At 37.3% G+C, this 21,149-nt stretch overlaps 1 protein-coding gene across 2 annotated transcripts in view; it reads right to left on the bottom strand.

Moving 5' to 3' along the window:
- lrch2 (leucine-rich repeats and calponin homology (CH) domain containing 2) overlaps positions 1–21,149 on the bottom strand; it is a 161,757-nt gene that overhangs the window by 73,146 nt on the left and 67,462 nt on the right. For both annotated transcript variants that reach the window (XM_039766492.1, XM_039766491.1), the window contains exon 2: positions 10,679–10,823. In XM_039766492.1, coding sequence (XP_039622426.1) covers positions 10,679–10,823 — 145 coding nt within the window. The remainder of the gene's footprint in view (positions 1–10,678; positions 10,824–21,149) is intronic.

Genomic DNA, 21,149 nt, shown 5'->3' on the forward strand with positions numbered 1-21,149 from the left:
AGCCATACTCAGTGTATTCATTAGATGAACGGTAAAAAGTAAGGGCAAGGGAGGATGACTTATTGAGGCATGCAGGCTGTAGTCTTGCGTCAACTCTATCTGAATTGCGCGATCACATTTGAAAAATATATCTTTTCAAGTTCTATTTAGTCCATATGTGTCAAACTCAAGGGCGCGGGCCACATCCGCCCAGTGTAATTATATCCGCCCGAGATCATTTTATATACTGTATTATTGTTATTAAAGCCGGGTATATGAAGCGCTGGTAACACAATAAACTACAGATCCCATAATGCAGCGCTTCAGCTGCCTTGCCGAACAGTTACGCGTTAATCAAGTCTACCTTAAGATGCTGCAAGTTATTGCGAAGCTAGCTCACACGATGCTGAAGAGAAAAGTTGATTCTGAAAATAGAGCCTTTAAAAACCGATGGGAGGCTGAGTATATGTTTACTGAACCCGTGTGTCTCATTTGTGGAGCTAATGTGGCTGTAATTACAGAATTTAATCTAAGACGGCACTATGAGACAAAACATCAGGGTAACCTGAATGCAATGCAGAAGATACAGAAAGCAGCATAATTAAATAAGAATCTGACACTTCAGCGGACGTTTTCACCCGTGCACAATCACAAAGTGATTTCAAGTGAAGCTGCTTTTATGGGAGACACAACCACTTGCCCCACTTTCCCTGTTGCCAAGTAATGTTAAACCAAGTCGTCACTACGGTGTTCCCAAATCGCACTTTGCTGATAAACTGGCGCGCACTGAGTTTGCACGGCGCTTTGGTGACTTTGAAGAACAAAAAGTCCGTCTACATGCGGCTCGAACCTTGTGCATGTTTGGTAGCACATATCTGTGTGAGAAGCTCTTCTCAGTGATAAAGACTAACAAAACAGCACACAGGAGTCGCCTCACTGATGAGCACCTGCAATCCATCCTGAGAATCTCCACAACACAGAACCTCACACCAAACAGAAACGAACCTGTGGCCAAAAAGATGCCAGGCGTCCAGCTCTAAAATGACATATGAGCAAAGACAACTGAATGATTTGATTTGTTATTGCTGAAAGGAACACATTTTATTTATATTTCTAGGTTTTGTTATGCAGCATGTTCATATTTGAATTTGTATAATTTTGACAGGATATATTTTTATGGAGAGCAAAATCTTTTGGGATATTTAAAATCTAAGTTTATTTTTTATAAAATATAAAATTACATAAGAGTAAAGAAATTTGAATGTTTGTTCTTTTAATGTTTACTTTATTTCTAACTTGTATAATTTAGACAGGATATATTTTTATGGAGAGCAAAATATTATAAGTTGTTTAAGGTTTGAGTTGATTTATTCAGGAATAATATTCCTGTCTGTTTTACCATTCCTACCAAAGATATTTCTGTCGACTAAATAAAAATTCCTTCTATTTAAAATTTAAATAGAACTTGAACAAATCTGATAGTTCATAATATCCACGCAGACTTGCGTAAGAGCGGAGTCATCCGTTTTAACAAGCAGCGTATTGCACTGATACGAAATAGCTGTGTGTGTATATATGTAGATATGTATGTATATGTATATATATGTATTTGTGTGTATATATGTGTGTGTATGTATGTGTGTATGTATATGTATGTGTATATGTATGTGTATATGTATAGATATGTATATATATATGTTTGTGTGTGTGTGTAATATATATATATATATATATATATATATATATATATATATATATATATATATATATGACAACAACACTCATCACTCACAACAGTGACAAAACAATTACATTGACAATCATGTTACGTTATTTTCAAAATGTTTCCTTTTCTTTTTCATTGCTTCTTTAACACACTACTTCTCCGCTGCGAAGCGCGGGTATTTTGCTAGTTCTAAATATATGGGAAATTAAGATGCTCAGTTTCATGTTCAGAATCAACACTGTCAGTACTTAGAAAGATGTGGCTTTCTCCAGGAAGCAATCCAATCACTTGGTTATTTATCTGGTCAACCTCTAAAGGGTTGTATATGCAGTGGTGTGCGCGTTTGGGCGGCGGTTGTATTGTGCACGGCTTGCTTCTGGCCTCTGATCCCGGCTTGGAGATCTAAACTGCTCAAAAAAATTAAAGGAATACTTTGAAAACACATCAGATCTCAATGGGAAAAAGAAATCCTCCTGGATATCTATACTGATATAGACTGGGTAATGTGTTAGGAACGAAAGGATGCCACATCGTTTGATGGAAATGAAAATGATCAACCTACAGAGCCCTGAATTCAAAGATGCCCCAAAAATCAGAGTGAAAAAATTATGTGGCAGGCTAGTCCATTTTGCCAAAATTTAATTGCAGCAACTCAAAATTGTACACAGCACTTTGTATGGCCCCTGTGTTCTTGTATGCATGCCTGACAACATCAGTGCATGCTTCTAATGAGATGACAGATGGTGTTGTGGGGGATCTCCTCCCAGATCTGGACCAGGGCATCACTGAGCTCCTGGACAGTCTGAGGTGCAACCTGGTTGCATTGGATGGACCAAAACATAATGTCCCAGAGGTGTTCTATCGGATTTATGTCAGGAAAGTGTGGTGGCCAGTCAATGGTATCAATTCCTTCATCCTCCAGGAACTGCCTGCATACTCTCACCACATGAGGCCAGGAATTGTCGTGCACCAGGAGCCACTGTACCAGCATAGGGTCTGACAATGGGTCCAAGGATTTCATCCTGATACCTAATGGCAGCCAAGGTGCCTTTGTCAAGCTTGTAGCGGTCTGTGTGACCCTCCATGGATATGCCTCCCCAGACAATCATTAACCCACCACCAAACTGCTCATGCTGAATGATGTTACAGGCAGCATAATGTTCTCCATGGCTTCTCCAGACCCTTTCACTTCTGTCACGTGCTCAGGGTGAACCTGCTCTCATCTGTAAAACGCACAGGGCACCAGTGGTGCATCTGCCAATTCTGGTATACTATGGCGAATGCCAATCGAGCTGCATGCTGCTGGGCAGTGAGCTCAGGGCCCATTAGAGGACATAGGGCCCTTGGGTCACCCTCATGAAGTCTTTCTGGTTGTTTGGTCAGAGACATTCACACCAGTAGCCTGCTGGGGGTCATTTTGTAGGGCTCTGGCAGTGCTCATCCTGTTCCTCCTTGCCCAAAGGAGCAGATACTGGTCCTGCTGATGGGTTATTGACCTTCTATGGCCCTCTCCAGCTCTCCTAGAGTAACTGCTTGTCTCCTAGAATCTCCTCCATGCCCTTGAGACTGTACAGGGAGACACAGCAAACCTTCTGGCAATGACACGTATTGATGTGCCATCCTGGAGAAGTTGGATTACCTGTGCAACCTCTGTAGGGTCCAGGTATAAGCCTCATGCTACCAGTAGTGACACTGACTGTAGCCAAATGCAAAACTAGTGAAGAATCAGTCAGAAAAGATGAGGAGGGAAAAATGTCAGTGGCCTCCACCTGTTAAACCATTCCTGTTTTGGGGTCATCTCATTGTTGCCCCTCTAGTGCATCTGTTGTTAATTTCATTAACACCACAGCAGCTGAAACTGATTAACAACCCCTCTGCTACTTAACTGACCAGATTAATATCCCATAAGTTTCATTGACTTTATGCTATACTCTGATTAAAAAGTGTTCCTTTAATTCTTTTGAGCAGTATATATTACTAAACGAAGGTTGTATATGCGGTGGCGTGCTCGTTCGGGCGGCGGTTGTACTGTGACCTGAAGTTTAGTTTACAGGTTGTGTTGTGTTGTTTGGGCGCTGCCTACTGACTCTGGGAAGCCGCAGGGTTTGACTCTGGGGCGCTGTGTACGTGCGCTTTCGGTGCTTCTGGCTTAGTAATATAGATTTCACAAAAAAAAAAATTTTGCAAGTTTTTTGAAAACATGTTTAAACCAAAGGGTCATGTACTCTAATAGATTTCTTCTCTTAGTTGCTAAGCGACACTGTGACACAGCTTTTTTTTATTTTTTTATTGATTCAAGGATTCTAACATATACATAACAAGGTCAATCAAAAGGGGCAAAACAGCATACCACAAACGGTGCTTGTTTTAGTGTTTTAGTTTTAGAGTATGTAGAATCCTTCAGCAAAGGGGTAATGAATATGTAACATGGCCAGTTACTTCTTGGCATTTGCTGTCTTGGAGGTTCTGTAGGTAAGCACCTCGTTTGTGAACCAACCACTATCACTCTGCATTGTGTAAACGTTCAGCCTATCTGGTGTTTAAATTCTTTATTTTATTCCCTTCTTGACATGTTAAAGTCAGTTAATTACATTCTAAACCACTTACTCCTGAAAAGGGTCACAGGGGTTGACAAAGCCTACCCCAGCTAGCACAGGGCACAAGGCAGGAATATACCCTGAACAGGACAACAGTCCATAGCAGGGCAAACAGCACACACACAAACACACACATCCAACAGCCAATTTAGTATTGCCCACCCCTAACCTGCATGCCATTGGATTGTGTAAGGAAACCAGAGCTATTTGTTAAAGTGAAATGTAAAAAAAGAAATTCTATCAACCAGCTTATGTCTGCCCTTCCACAGAACAAGTGAGACAGCAAGTGAGCACGCACAGAGACTGGCCAAGACCAGAAAAAGAGACTGCACGACCAATCAGAAGAACGTCCATGTAATCTTACAGTACTTACTGGAAATCTCCAAAAATAAGATAAACATTAAATCTGTCTACTTGAAAAAGATTCTTCATATACAATGTTTACCAAATTTCTTGAATTTTAACAACCCTAGTTAGAGATCTGTGGCTGTGTGCTGCTTTTTAGTTTAAAAACAGTGTGCATGGTAGCATAGCTGAGCAGCCCCAGGGTTATGATGAGGAAATTGCTGGTGCTCTGAGGATCATAATAAAGTATCTACACCCAATGGAGTATAAAAGGAGCCTGGGCAGGATAGACAGGAAGATCGAAAAAGGAAAGAAAGAAAAAGAGTCCAAGGGTTAAATGGAGAGGAAAAGAAATGTGGCAGGATCATGGCTGAGTCAGTGCTGTGGAGAGGAGACAAGCGGTCAAGTATGTAGCCCCAGGTGGGGTGAGCAGATGGCACTCATAGGGTAGGGTTGATTGCTCCATTAGATCTCACAGACACACCGAAGGGGGTGTTGGGATAAGAAACCAGGTCTTGTGGGGTCCCTGTGGATGCCAAGGTTGACTGTGCTTGCTGGAGGACGTCTCCCCTAGCTGAGGAGATGGTTGAGGATAAGCAGAGGAAACAATGTTTTAGATAGATGCACCAAAACTTGCGATTCTGTTTATAGATGGAGCCTGACTGTGTTTCAGCCTTTGATCTTAATGCATTTGTTGGATTGTTTATTTATTACATTTTAACCTTCACTTAAATGCTTCTTTTTATCATGGATTATTTATTCATTCATTTAAAGATCTTTACACTGTACTTTGCTTTGGACACTGATGAATTCTGAAAATAAAAAGCACTTTGCCCATTTGTACCTTTTTCTTTTTCTAATGTGTCCTCATTCACCCTAGTCCATCTCAGTACATGGCTATCGATATCTGGGTGCAAGATGACAAGTATGTCAGCTGCAGGCAATCTGTGCATCACACAGTTTCCCAGGCAAATCGAGTTTTTACAAATGCAAACTCAAGTGAAAGAAAACTATGCACAATAAACTGCAAAGCATCAAACTCAAATATAAAGAAGCACGGAACCAAGGGTACATGCTGCTACAAATATAACTGTTCAAGAATGATGTACAAGGCCTGGTTACCGATACACAAGCAATACACTTTATCTTTGTGAAACTTTGAAATAATGTGCTGCAGAAAGAACTCCCAATAAAAACTCTAGCTTTCCTACTTGGCTGATAAAGTCAATTTCATATATTTTGCATTTTTTCTAACTGTCAGAAAGGTTGCAAACATTTAAGTCAAAACAAGCTAACTGGATGCTTTAATGTGCAATTTTTTCATTTAGTCACATGCTTACATAAAAACAAGACAAAATCTGCCACACTATTTGATCATTTCACTGACATTAACATTAACATGTTTTTTAAAAGGCTGGCATGATGTTTTACATTGTATACCCATTCATTTTTCAAAAACAGTAAATTGTCAAGAATCATACTAGGGCTTGACATGGGAATTTTGCTTATATATATACTTTATGTATAGTGAACTATCTTGTTTATTTGTTCTCTACTACTAGATTTGAATTCGTCCTCCTACTCAGAAATACAGCACATTCTAGTGAATACTCAGTTTCTGTTTTGGAACATTTTTTATCCTGTCTGAGCATGATCACATGAATGAGAATTTTCCTCTTGAATGCTCATAAACTGAAAGCACAGTCTATTTTTAGATGGGTCTGGGAATAAAAACACTCATCTGAGTATTTCAGGCTAGTATTTCATTTAAAAGCCCAAAGGCTCACTAATGTCTGAATATCTATCTGCTTTCTGTCGTCACTGCTCTAAATTTTGTGAGGATGTAAATATTGTGCGTTGCTTTTGTGAACAATCCAACAAGCACACAAACATAAGCACAGAGAGTCAACTGCACAGAAACTAGGAAAAGCCAAGTGGCTGTGGTTCTTCTCCTGTGTTTATCATTATGAAGCACAATATACTGTATATGAGTTTATGTTTAATCATTTGCCTGTAATATTGACAAAATATATGTGGTAAAATACATTTGCAGAATGGTATGATACATATTACTAAAAGAACCACAAAAATAGATTTTTTATATAATTTAGGTTTAAATTTGTAAACTATATATTAGAAAATAATTAAACATATAATAATGTTATAGAGGACCATTCTTAAGAATTGTAAAACAGAAAAAAATCTAACCCAGAAAACACTTAGCACCGGTGATTGAAACTGCATAACATGGCTATAACTACCATTTTACTTTAATGTTATATGAAAATATATGGACATTTCAGTTTCAGCAGTTACCTGAATGACACTCATTAAGGCTGTCTATACATCCTTCCATGGCTAGGGAGTTCAATCCTTGTGCCACAAATCTTGGGACAGTGAAGCCTGAAAGTTGTTTTTGTGAGACCCTTCCTTAAATTTGGGTTCATTTTCCTCCTCTCCTTTTGTTAGCTCAGTCTGAGAGGTGTTTGTGCTGCCTTATCAATCATGCAGCACCATACTGAGTGTTACATGACTAGGGTCTCCCACATAGTGATGCTAATCGGATCTTTTGTAAGGAAGGCCCATACACTATATTTATATTTTTAGGCAGGGCCATGAGGTGTGGTTAGTGGTACTGCTTCACAGTTCCAGAAGAGTTGATTTAAATTCAACAAGCTTGGCTATGTAGAATTGTAGATCCTTTCCATATGTGTTTGCAGTTTTTCTCCAGGTATTCCGGTTTTCCTCCATTGTCTTATAACTGGTGACTATAAATTTCCAATGTTTAACTGAACAGATACATATTTTAGATTTTTTATTCAATTAAAATCATTGTCAGTATACTTTATACCAGTGTTTCCCAATCTCTATGGTGACACGACCCAATTTTTCAAATATAAGTGTGTCTGTGACACACCGTGGGGAGAGGGATCACCTCCACGAATTTAGCGTGATCGTCTAAGGATGGGTAGCGGGGTGGTCCCCCATGGTGAACAATCATCAAATTGGGGGTTAGGATATTCCATGCTTTTCCTCCTTGGTGAATCAAGTACAATCATCTGAGTGGGGGTTGGGGAGGTCATCCAGCATTGGCCGTGATCCACCTGCAATTCTGCTTCTTTGAATGAAATGCAATCAATGGACCGAGGGATGGGGCTTCATCTGCTGCAATTCACCTGTGGCGCTGCTGCTCTGAATGAAGTGTGATTGCTCAAGTGGTGGAGAGAGAGGGGAAGGGGTTGTTTCGCCAGTGCCACCAAGGCCTATTGGGAAATACTGCTCTACAGTACACAATAGTAGAGTATTATATGGTACAATGACACAGTGCAGCGGACACAAACCACTGAACAAACCAATTGAAATACATTTGAATAATGCTATATTCTTACAGGACAAGGTCACATTTTGACAAAAGATTGAGAAAGATAAACAAAATAAACCAGGGGCGTATCAATCTGGTGTTCTATACAGCATACCTAACGTCTTGATAATACCAAGAAATAACAGACTGGGAATTAGAAAAGTGTTTCCTTTTATAGCAGAAATTAAATATGGGATTTTAGAGTACTCATCTGTTAAATTTATAAATTAAAAATGCACAGCTTGCTGGTAAGTTCGAAATAATATACTGTAAATATTTATACACTTCAACAAAATATGTAATTGTTTTATTCTGGGCAATTCTGGTTTCATGATAATATTCCTTACCCCAGACCCATTCATCTTCTTTTCCATTAGTGAGCCACAAGAAGACAGCGACTATCTTGATACACAGAATGTTTGCTTTCTTTGTTCACAAGATAATATACAAAGCATTATTTAGTGATTTGCCTGATAAAAGATAAACTGGTGTACTTAAAACTGTTTCTATTTTCAGCTACATTTACATAAATTTCAAAATACTACACTAGGAAGTAGCTGATGCACCCTGTAACATTAATTTTTTAAGATGAAGAATGCTTTCCACAGTTTTTAGTGAATTTAAGACAATGACCCAATTCTGTAATTTTCCATTTCTATCAATCATAGTTTTTAGAATACAAAAACCTCATTCAGTAGTATAAATGGCACACTGCTTTGCATTATCTACAGTCTGCTAACAGGAATTACCAAAAATTAATGTCTGTTCATTACCTCTTAGAACACGAAAGACTAATTTTTGATTACTACCTATAACAAAATTACATTCTATATAAGAAGTTTTTAAACCAAAATAGAGAATGAAGAACATATGAAAGTCTAAGCTTTAACAACTCATCTAAATATGTGACACTGTAAATTTGTAATCTACATATAAAGCTACATGTCTTTGATTGACGTACTATGTGACTGACAAGAAATTCTTCTTTATTTGCATATAAGCTAAGGGAAAATGGTTATCACTAATGAATCAGTCTTATGACCCTGAAATCCAAAAAAACCTCAGCAAAAAGTCAATTTAATTGTGCAAAAAGTGGTGTTTTGCATTTAATAGTCAGAATTTGACATATTAGTTCCTATCTAAAGCAGACTCAGAATAGCACAGATGGTGGTACATATGACTGGAAATCAGTGGCATTTTGATTCAAATATTGTCTACATCTCTTTTGTTATCTTTTGTTTTGTATACAAAAATAAAACCATCCCTCACTCTTCACAGTTCTGCATATTTGCAGATTAGCCCAAAATAAATAAATAGTGTAAAGACCATAGCTGGGAAACAGATGAACAGACCAGCACTTAGACAATACTGGCAGCTGGTGACCCATAAAATTATCATTTCTCCTACAGAACCACAGTGCATGCCTGATCTTACAGCCATGTACAGTAGATCCATCCCATGTTGCTCTTCCTATGAAACTCCATTCCTCAATATCTGTGTCAATTCAGAGTCAAAGGCACTGTTCCCCTTACATGCCAATACCACAAGATGATCCACACCAAGATCTTTACTAACCCTCCCACAGAGAACCTTGCAGTAAAAGCCACCTTTGTGCTTGTTGACAGGTAAGTGCATATACTTAATTAATTCTATGATATTCTCTTTAAAACATTACATTGTATATATTATTTTTCTCTGCATGACTGGTGCTCATGAAAACTGTCATAATAAGTGTGTTATGCTCTAGTTGCCAGTAAGGGATACCACAGAATCCAAAACCCTTGACACACACACACACGTTGCATCAATCACTTCCTCCCCTCCTCCAAACCACCTCAGGTAAGCTTTGGCCTTCTTCCCTCTTGACTATAATTCCCTAAGTGAAGTGAGCTGGCTCCTTTTATGCCAGACCTGTAAGTACTTCCAGTGTCATAATATTACATTAAGAAAAACTCAATTTTTCAGGTCAGGTGAAATTTCCTCAGAACGTGGATCCTCATTCTCAACTCCAACCTGGCAGCACCCACATGGCCTAGTAGTGCTGACGAAATGGGATTAAAACTCCCAGGCGGCCTGGTGGGTGTGCGCATAGATGATGCAGGATGGCAAGAGATGGCACCACCTAGCAGACTCGGGGAATATACAGCCCTGATACAAAGTCTTCCCCTATCCTTGCATTTCTTAGTTCTATCTAGGATAGGCAACATCATCTATCCCGGTCAGGACACCCATCATGCATTGCATCAGTCTTTCAGCCAAGCAAGGAGCCATCTATCGAAGTTGGGTAGAAAGTCCATCACTACCTTCATATACAGTATATACTGTACAGTATATATGGACTCCCTTTCCTTACCTGGCTGAAAGGTCCAAATGGCAAATGGACAGAATGAGTGGCATTCTACCTTAGCACAGATATATATATCACCAGTCAGCACATTAATGAAATAATAAGGAAAATAGCACAAAGACAACTTGAAAATACAATAATTCAAACAGCTGTGCCATGTGTTTAGAAACTACCATTACTTTACCCAATTCAAATCCCATTTTCAGCAGTTTCAAGGACTTTATTTTCACTTATCAATTAATAATTAACAGAATTAAAAAATAAATGCAGTAGAGAATGCATCACCCAAAGTAATGGGGACTGAAGATAGTCAGATTACAAACCTGATATTTAAGTATGTTAACATCTGTAGGTTTATTATAGCCTCTGGAATACACTTGATGCAGTTGTGGTATAAATTTAATGACTCGAGTGGTGCAAAGAGACAGACATCTGGTGGAATTTCAGTAAATCTGTTTTTTGACAGATCTGCAAAAGAAAAAGAGAGATAAACATTAAAATTTTAATTAGTTAATTTTTATTTGAATTTAAATTCAATCATTACAAGAGGCCACATATAGTTCACATGGGGGATTTGTGACACATCCAGGTACATCACATATGAACCAATGTCATCTGAGTTTATTTAAAAGGCCTAAAGGTTAAATGATAACCACTGCATGTGGTTTAAAATGCATTTTTCTGACTCTTGCTATTGAATGAATAGTACTTTTTCAGATATTCCATGTAACGAGAGTAGTAACAGTTCTGTTGTTTTCTATGCATGTGCAAGCATTATGATGTGCTGAATCAACCAAGAGAGAATGAAAAAGACAGAAAGATAAAAGGACCAAAACAGGTCAGATCAAGTTAAAATGTTTCTGTTTTGTTTATGGGTCATCACATTACTCTGTACATTGCACAATCAAAGCTTGTTTTCTGCAAAAACAAATGGTCTTGTTGTAAACCAGTTGTGGAGATATATAAAAAGAGCAAAACCAGTCATTCAAATGGTTAATCTCTAATATCATGCACAGCATTATAATACTAACCAACCATATTTACAACTATAAAGACTGAAGCACTAAATACTGCTAGTAAAAGGAGTTCTGATATATATTAGCATCTTTCATTTTGTATGCTTACCACAAAAATACTTTGTGAATTTAATGATTTGACAATATATATACATACATAAAAGATCATTCACACCTAAATGAATTCTGTTTAATCATGGTTACTTAGCTGACAAACAGGGGTCTTTGCTGAGAACCAGAAAAGGGGCCAGGATTTGAATTTAGCAATTTCCCAAGTCAAGATAATCACTAAAAATATACAACATTCATTTACATGTCAACAATGGCAAAAACAAGGTTGGCAACCCCCCAGGCAAACACATGGTCCAGTCCCAAAATCCGGAAATGACCCTCTATCTGCTGCAGCCAGGTGTTACGTGGGCGACCCATTGGCTTGGTCCAGCCACTCGGGTCCTCAACAATGAGGATCTTACGAGCTGGATCACCCTCGGGGAAACGCGCCACATGGCCGTAGAGCTGTAACTGACGCTCCCTCACAATGCAGGTAATGTGTCTCATTCGGGACTCCATGAGCAACTGCTCATTTGACACAAAGTCAAACCAACAGTACCCAAGGATTTTCTGGAGAGACACAGTACCAAAGGAGTCCATATAGCAAGACAGGAAGCACCAGGACTCTAAAGACTTAGACCTTCCCTTTTGCATGGATATCGTGAGAGCCACACACTCCTTTCCAGCAACCTCATGACCCCCCACTACTGACTTCATAGGAAGAGTCACCAGAACAATGAATGTCACTGCTGAGGTAAGTAAACCTCTCGACAAGGTCGACACTCTCTCTGCAAACAGACACACTGCTGATGGCTGTGCCCAATAGGTCATTAAAGGCCTGGATATTGGTTTTTATCCAGGACACTCACAAGCCCAGACACTCAGACTCCTCGCTCAGTCTCTCAAGCCCCCAGATCAGAGCCTCCATTGACTCCGTGAAGATCACAGCATCGTCAGCAAAGTCAAGATCCATGAATCTTTCTTCACCAACAGATGTCCAACAGCTGCTGGACCACATGAACTTGCCCAACTCTTAGTCCAAACAAGCATTGAACAGAGTAGGAGCAGAACACACACCTGACAAACCCCAGAATCAACTGGGGAAAACGCAGAGGTTTTGCTTCCACTCTGCACAGCACTCACAGTACCAGTGTACAGGCTGGCCAAGATATCCAGCAACCTCGAGGGGATCCCGCAAACCCTCAGGATATCCCACAGGGATAGCTAGATCAACTGAGTCGAACGCTTTACAAAAGGCTGCAAAGAAACTTTGAACATAAACTTTGAAAGCTTTGAACAAAAATGTCAAAAAGAACTGGAAGTTACAAATCAAAATGTGACAAATAAGAGGAAAGTACATCAAAAGTAATTGTAAATGGACCCTTTACAAATAAGTGTATACAAAAAACCAGAAAACATATATAATTACTCTGGTTGCCATGATGAGAGTACAACAAACTAATTAATTAAACAAAAACCACACTAAACAAATTTCTGTTATGCATTTATAATAACAAAGGAATGACAAATGTGCAAGTTTTACTTATCTGCTTCTTTGCAATCTTTGATATAACAGTTAATATGTTTCTACATGTTTACACATCTACTTTTAGTAGACTTACTTTTTTGGGATATTTATTTACCTTTCTGTTTTATTTCTTGGGCTGTAATTTATTAGTTTGTAATATACAGTATAAAAGACTATAGATACATGTACAGACTGTCTCTCAGCACCATTAATCCATGTAAAGTTCAGATTATTTTCACCCTAAATAGAATGTAACAAAACTGTATAGTTTTTGTCAAGGTTATTTAGCGATTCTACAGACTACTGTGAAACTATTCCTGATTTAAGGCGCCAAAAAGTGAAGTCTAGAGACTGATCAATATTTAATTAAAGGCAGACATAACTTTCAAGAGAACCAAAATGCCTTAATGAATTTTGTCCGAAAACATCTGAACACAAATCTTTTAAACACTGTTATATATAAAAAGTAACAGAAAGAGGAGCATAGCAGAAGAATTTCAAATGTTTGTTTATAGAAATAACAGAATACAAAAATAGCTATTATTACTTTTGAATTATCATTGCAAGTCACATTGTATTAACATGAATTATTACACCATTCACTTATATATTTGTAAAATACAGTTCTAAGTACAGCCCACCATGTAAACCAATTCCTGGAAGGATTGAGTGTTAATACATTTTCATCCCAGTCATTTAGTAGTAGTAGTAGTAGTAGTAGTAGTATTGTCATGCGTACAGCGTAAAATATAAATTCTTACTTGCATGACCGTCTAACATGTTGTTCTATTGATGCTAATGACATATAGATTTTCTATTTAATTTTAGCTAATTTTTAAGATTTTAAATCAGTCTCTTTAGTCTTAATTTTATATATCTCTCTTTACACAGCAGTCCAACACAATGTGTTTATAAAGTGATGTACAGTACAGTTCAGTAAAAAGTGAACCAACAGAGATATCCTCTCTCATCTGGACCTGTTTCTATTGATCTATTTTAATAAAATATTCAGTAAGAAATAAAAGATAAGGACTCTCTTGATCCTATCGATATTGTAATGTAAATCAATTAGCATGCAGATGTGATGACTGTACAGTATAAACTTTAAAGGGGATTAGTGATATCATAGGAATTTGCACTTGTTTGACTAAATATGGATTTGTAGTAGAGATGGGTTAAACACTCCTATTTATGTAAAAATTTGTTTCACAAGCAGTAAATTGATAAATCTTAAGTTAGGTTTTTTTTTTCCTGTGGAAAATGCAGTGTTTGTTTTTTCTATTCCACATTCAAAGCATACACTGTCAACTGATTTAAGTTGAATAGTGTGTCAGTGTGTGAGTGTGGCCCATTAAGACTTGGGCACTGCCTTTTTACTTGATGAAGACAGAATACGTGCTGACTCTCCTTGACCACTTAATGGAGTAAATGGGTCCACAAAATACAGGGAGGGATACAAAGATGGTAATTCAGATAATTCATCTTTAATGTTAAAATATCTTTATGTAAAAATAGCACTGAATTAAATTTCACTCTCAAGAGATATAAAATATTTAAACCTTGCAAATACTTACGTTTCTTTGTGGCCCCAGCACAGAGACACACTGTGGCTTAGCTGAGCTGTTATTGTAAAATCATATACCAAAATGTTCAAAATAAAAGGAAGGTCAAAAGCCAGCTCCCAGTTTCCTGCAGATAATACTCACCTAATGCCAAGTCATTTACTGACAATTTTCCTCTGACACTGATCCATTTTCCTAAGTATCTTCCTGGACATAAAGTTATTTTTTTACCATATTGGCAGCAGTAGGACTCATTAAAATTTGCAACATACCTGGCCTTCACTCATTCTATACCAGTTAATAGCTGAAAGTCAGGGTAGCATATTTTTAAAAACTTGATTATATTGTTTATTGTGACTCTTTCATATGACTGAATAAGGGTCTTTGTATGCAGGCAATGAATGAAAGCAACATATTCAACTGAATCTTAACTAAGTTTCTTACAGTGTAGCCTTGTTTGTATCTTCTTTCCTAATGCCAGCAACTCTTAATCAAGAAGCAGCATACGTGTATCCAGAGTCTTAAATAGCACTGGTTCAAGGGTCACTTCCTGAAAGCTCTCAACACTCTGATTTCATGAGAATGTAATATGCAATCATGAACTTTAAAATGTCTTTGTTCAAAATGAACCGATACTGTACATTGACATCTATTTCAAAGTGATTACATTTGCCTTCTTTGCATCAAAAATGAAAATACTGCATTAAAGATTTTAATTTGTTTTAAAAACATACTTTTTATGTGTTTTGTAAGAATATAACAGCTCCTTTTCTTGACTGTACATTTTTTTTACTGGATTTATTTTTGGAAACACTGAAGTACATTAGGAATGCAAATACCTGTTCACTAAACATTCACAATTTGGAAAGTGACAACAGTATAGCTCTGTTTACATCATTTTTTGCCTAGCTATACTATTGTATAATTGTACTGAGGTAAAATTAATTACCTGGAATATCATTAATAACCCCTAATTTCATTGATCCATTTTCTAAGCTTATTATTCTAAAAAACAGTGTATAGCAGAAGTCTTTATAATGGCTCACTGTGAATGCTCTCCTATCATTAGTCAAGCCAGAAGTCAAAAGTGTAATTCCTGTGTGTGTTTTAGGAGGATTGTTAATGTTGTTTGCTATAATATTTCTGTGTAAAGTTAAATTCCCCCTGGACAAAAAAAGCACTATCTAAAGTGTCCAATTAATGCATAACATGTGCCTCTGAGATTTGTGTGAAAACTGTAGGAGCTTGGAGAAACCTAAACAGACATGGAGAATGTGTGACCAGGCATCAGGACTGCTGGAGCTGTTATGCAGAATCACTAACTATTGCACCACCCTGATGTTCCAAAGAAATACATAAACCCACAAATATTAAGCAAAACTGTCAGTTAGTAAAGAAAATAAAATACATTTTATTTATATAGCAACTTTCCCAGAGTCCAAGTGTTAAACAGAAAAAAAAACAACACTAGATACAAATAATATTTGCATAAAACACTAAATAAGGATATATATACAGGATATACAAATCATTGAAATAGAATAAGAGACCAGAATAAAATACAAAATATGAATACTATAAGTAAATCCTGAACAAATAACATAATTTCAGATGTAAACACATAAGCAGTTTCTTTATTATCTTACTTCTTTGCCTTCTATTATGGACATTCCCAGTGTTCCTCAACAAGTCTGTATTTACCAAAATCACTGATACAGCAGCAGAACTTAAGAAAAAGCTCCATCATAAGCCTGGTCTATGTACTAGTATACTGTCACAATTTTAAGAAACAAAGAGGCAAAGGGGCTCATTTTGATTTACAGACAATCTGCGATTTTTGTAGGTACACTGGCATGCAAAGGTTTTGGCACCCTTACTAAAAAGTTCTGTTACTGTGAATAGTTAAGTGAGGAGAAGATGAACTGGTCACTAAAAGGCATAAACTTAAAGATGACACATTTCTTTTCAGCATTTTAAGCAAGATTAGTATATTTTATACAAATATTTGTACAGTGAATAAAGAGAAGGAGCACCAAGCAAAAATTTGGGCACCCCAAGATATCTGAGGTCTCAGGTAGCTTTTCCCAAGGTCTCAGACCCCTATTAGCTTTTTAGGGCTATGGGTTGTTAACAGTCATCATTAGAAAACCACAGGTGATGCAAACTGCAAAGCTATATAAATTCTCTGACTCCCTAAACCTTATCCCAACATTCAGCAGCCTTGGGCTCCTCAAAACTGCTGCCTAGCACACTTAAAAATAAAATAATTGATGCTCACAAAGCATGAGAAGGCTACAAGAAGATAGATAGCAAAGTGTTTTCAAGTTGCTGTTTCCTCAGTTCATAATGTTATTAACAAATGACAAGTAACAGAACAGTGGAGGTCAGGTTGAGGTCTGGATGACCAAAAAGACTTTCTGAAAGGACTGCCCATTGGATTGCTGGAAAGGCAAACAAAAACCCCTGTTTTACTACAGACCTTCAAGAAGATTTAGCAGTCTCTGGAGTGGTGGTGCACTGTTCTAATGTGCAGTGACACCTGAACAAATATCACCTTCATGGTAGAGTCAACAGAAGAAAATCCTTCCTATATCCGAGGTACAAACTTCAGCATCTGAAGTTTGCAAATGAACATCTAAACAAGCCTGATGTATTTTGGAAACAGGTCCTGTGGACAGACGGAGTCAAAATAGAACTTTTTGGCCACAACATGCAATGGTATGTCTAGAAAAATTAGGTGCCAAATTCCAGGAAAAGACTCCAACTATTAACCATCGGGGTGGGTCGATCATACTTTGGGCTTGTGTTGCAGCCAGTGGCAGAGGGAACATGTCATTGGTAGAGGGAAGAATGGATTCAAATAAATACCGGCAAATTCTAGAAGCAAACATCGTACCTGCAAAAAAGTTGAAGTTAAAAAGAGGATGTGTCCTACAACAAGATAATGATCCGAAACACAATTTAAAATCTACAGTGGAATACGTCAAGAGGCGCAAGTTGGCCAGTTTGTCCTGGCCCACACAGTCTCCCCAACCTAAACATCATTGAAAATCTGTGGATAGATCTCAAAAGAATCTTGCAGAATTAAAAGCCTTTCGCAAGGACGAATGGTCAAAAATACCCCAAGTAAGAACAGAAAGGCCGCTGGCTACAAAAAGTGTTTACAAGCTGTGATTGCTGCCAAAGGGGGTGTTACTAAGCACTGATCATGCAGGGTGCCCAAACTTTTGTTTCAGGCCCTTTTTTTGGTATTTTGTATCTATGAATGGTGGAAATAAAATGTAGTCTTGCTTAAAATATCAAAGAAAGGTCTCGTCTTTAACTTTATGCCTTTTGGTGATCAGTTCATCTTCTACTCACTTAACTGTAACAGACATTTCAAGCAAGGGTGCCCAAACTTTTGCAAGCCACTGTCCTGCTTCAAACCATATGCAAGACACCACAACCTGAAAACTAGATAAAAAAAATCACATGTGCTTTATACCAAGCCAACGTGGATCCACTGCTGTGACCTGTTCCAACTTTCAAGACCAATTAATGAAATAAACTACCATTTATATACATCAGGCAGCACTTTATTTTGAGTTTCTTCCTGTTCTGTCTTTCATACCATTTTAAGTAGTAATATAAATTTTTAGTCTTGTCGTTATATGTTCACAGACCTTGACTCTCTAAAGATTCACACCATATGCAACATTCAAGCATCACCTTGCTCAGTTTAAGGACCATTCAAGCTTGTCGAAAATAACCTTCAGGAGAACTCTGACAATAACTTCTGTGATTAATTTTATTTTTTTTTGTCTCCCAAAGTCTATTTTAGATTTATGAATCAGTCCTTTGAAAAGCTAAATGGTCCTTTCACGGAAACAACCAATTATGGCCTCCATCACATTACATGACTTTTCCTACAGTTTTCAGGCACAGCCTTCCTTCATTTACAAAATCGTAAAAAAAATCACAGTGAGTTCTAAATCACAGCGTATGCTTATTACCATTAGAAATTTAGCATGACACAGTCATAGTGATATTAATAGCTTCTACACCTCTCTTCATCTCACTAAGGCAAAATTCAAACTGATTTGTAGCAAGCTGCAAATTATAGGGGTGGGTTCTTGTGTCTGCAAGTGTTAAGAGTTGATGAATGCTCAAATGGACACACGACGCATACAATGCCGGTAAGTAATGAAGAACAAAGGTGGCTGCAAGGATTGAATAAAGGTGAATTTTACAGACTGGTCTAGTCCATGCTGATTTTCTGCCAAAATCTGGCTCAATATGACATTTGGAACTGCGATGAAAGCATGTGACGGACTCATGTAATCAGTCACTCCCTGCAGATCCTAAGTGTTGTAATTTGATACTCTTAGTGGAAATGAGATTCTGTAACTGCAGTCGATAAGCCTGACAAGTCTTATGACTAGAAGTCATATCGAGTCCTATAGTGGGCACCAGCCTGCTCTGTCATCAGGCAGGTACCAAATTATAATATCACCAGCTCATGAAACAGCAGTCATTAATTATAATGTGTCTAAATATTACTCTTCACTAGATTTATTTACATTATAAAACCAGATCAAGACTAAATTGTACTTATTTTTTTTTCTTGATCAAACTGTTCCTCCTCAATCACGTAATACAGCACTGTTGAAAGGACTAAATGACCCAATTAAAATTTGACACAAAAAAATGAATTTTCTAGTTTATAATCATTAGAAGCAAACAGTAGGTCAAATATGTTAATATGAACATAGACCACAAGTCTCCAAAAAGGTGTGTTATCCAATAAAATGCTCTTTGGTTTGGTCATGCAGCATGCATTTATATTTAACTTCTCATTAAATGGCAATTAAAGACAATAACTGCATTAGACAAGACTAACAAAGCTTCATAGCCTTGTATACTTAACCTGCAAAACACCCTGCCTGGCTTGGTCTAGTTTAAATCGCTTTCTCATACAACAGTTCTCTACGACTTAATCATTCTGCTTCATGAGACCCGTAAGTGAAAGCCATAAGGCCCTTAAGCCTGCAGCCAATTCACTTGAAAACCAGCTGACTTTTTCCTTTATGATACTGTACTCCAATCTGCAAAGATTCAGAGGGAATATTTCAAAACAGGTTTAAAACACTGACCCTAATTTGATATGACATACTGAGGTTACTGCTGCATTCACTTAAACAGCTGGACTGCCCGACAACAGTTCATCTCTAGGGTAATGGATTGTCACACAGCCTAGCTGGACATAGCCACGCTAAACTTGGACTTTTCATGCTGCTTTTTAAATGTGCATATGCAGTTTTCTAAAAGTAAAACTTAATAAAATGAAAACAAAAATTATAAATAAAATCACAATAACAATGACAAAAACAGTCCTACCATTTCTAAAATGTCATCTGTTTCAAGGTTATCTTGACTAGGGATGTTAAAATCCACAACATTTGGTTAACATGTTGTATAAATAATCATAAAGGTGTTGACGTTTATACAGAATTCTGAACATAACATAAAATTATTGCAGTTCAAAGTTGGCAGGTTGAAACTTTCAGCATATTTTTGAATATTCTAATAAGCACTGGAAAGACACTTAAACAGCAATGTGCATCTGTATCTCCTGGAATGACAGGGATGCTCCGTTGGTTGTTCCATATTTTATGCTTATGAAAAAGTATCATTCCAAAGTTAATCTACAGGGAGAAAGACCCCACAGTCCCAAAATTCAATTTGTGCTTATTTAATATGGGAATGAAAACACACAATCTCACATGTACAGTAATATGGCATACATTTATATTTCACTAACAAAGCTTGCTAGGCTTACATACTTAATTTGCAAAACACCCTAAACACAACACAAACAATAAGTAAGGTGAACCATTTATTAAAAGATGAAATGCTAAATCAAAGCTTGTGAAACAAAATGAAAATATGCTTTTCTTAATTTGCTAGCCCAAACACCATACAACAGCCACAGCTAAGCCTTCTTTTTTTAAATTCTTCAATATCTATATTGTAAAATGCTATTCCAAGAGGACACTAACACAGACCCCACACATAATTTGGAAAAGTACTCTGTCAGCAAAGGTTTCTGATATACTCCTCTGTTTAAAGATTCGATAAACTCTGAAAGTGAGGGTCTCTCAAGCACATCACTATATAAAAAGCATTTAGACAAATGAAAGTAAGATACTGTATGTTTCATACACAATCCAAAAATATCTCTGCCTTCAACCCCTACCGTACAGAGTGTAATGTAAACAGAGAGTTCCATCTAAAGTGGTCCTTTATATGTGATGAATTAGCTAGAACAGTAAAAGGGTTCAGCACAATCTGATTACTTTTTCATTGTGAGATAATATAAAGCATTGCTTTCCCACTGAGTTATAGACAGTGGATTAGGATTCTTCTAGCTGAGCAAAATAAGTCAAGTAATGTTGCATAGGATGTCACAAATGATATTTCACAGAATACTCTTAACCCATCTGCTTTACTCCAAATACTGCTATTAAGGCAGCATAGGTAATTTTAAATCCAAGGAAGTTTGAGAACATATACAAAACCTTTTGCCCAAAACTGTTTAAGTGCGGGGCATTCCCAAAACGTGACCCAGCAATGCAGGTGCTTGATTATACTGCTCACA

Source organism: Polypterus senegalus, chromosome 10 (genome assembly GCF_016835505.1).
Source record: "Polypterus senegalus isolate Bchr_013 chromosome 10, ASM1683550v1, whole genome shotgun sequence".
NCBI lineage: Eukaryota > Metazoa > Chordata > Cladistia > Polypteriformes > Polypteridae > Polypterus > Polypterus senegalus.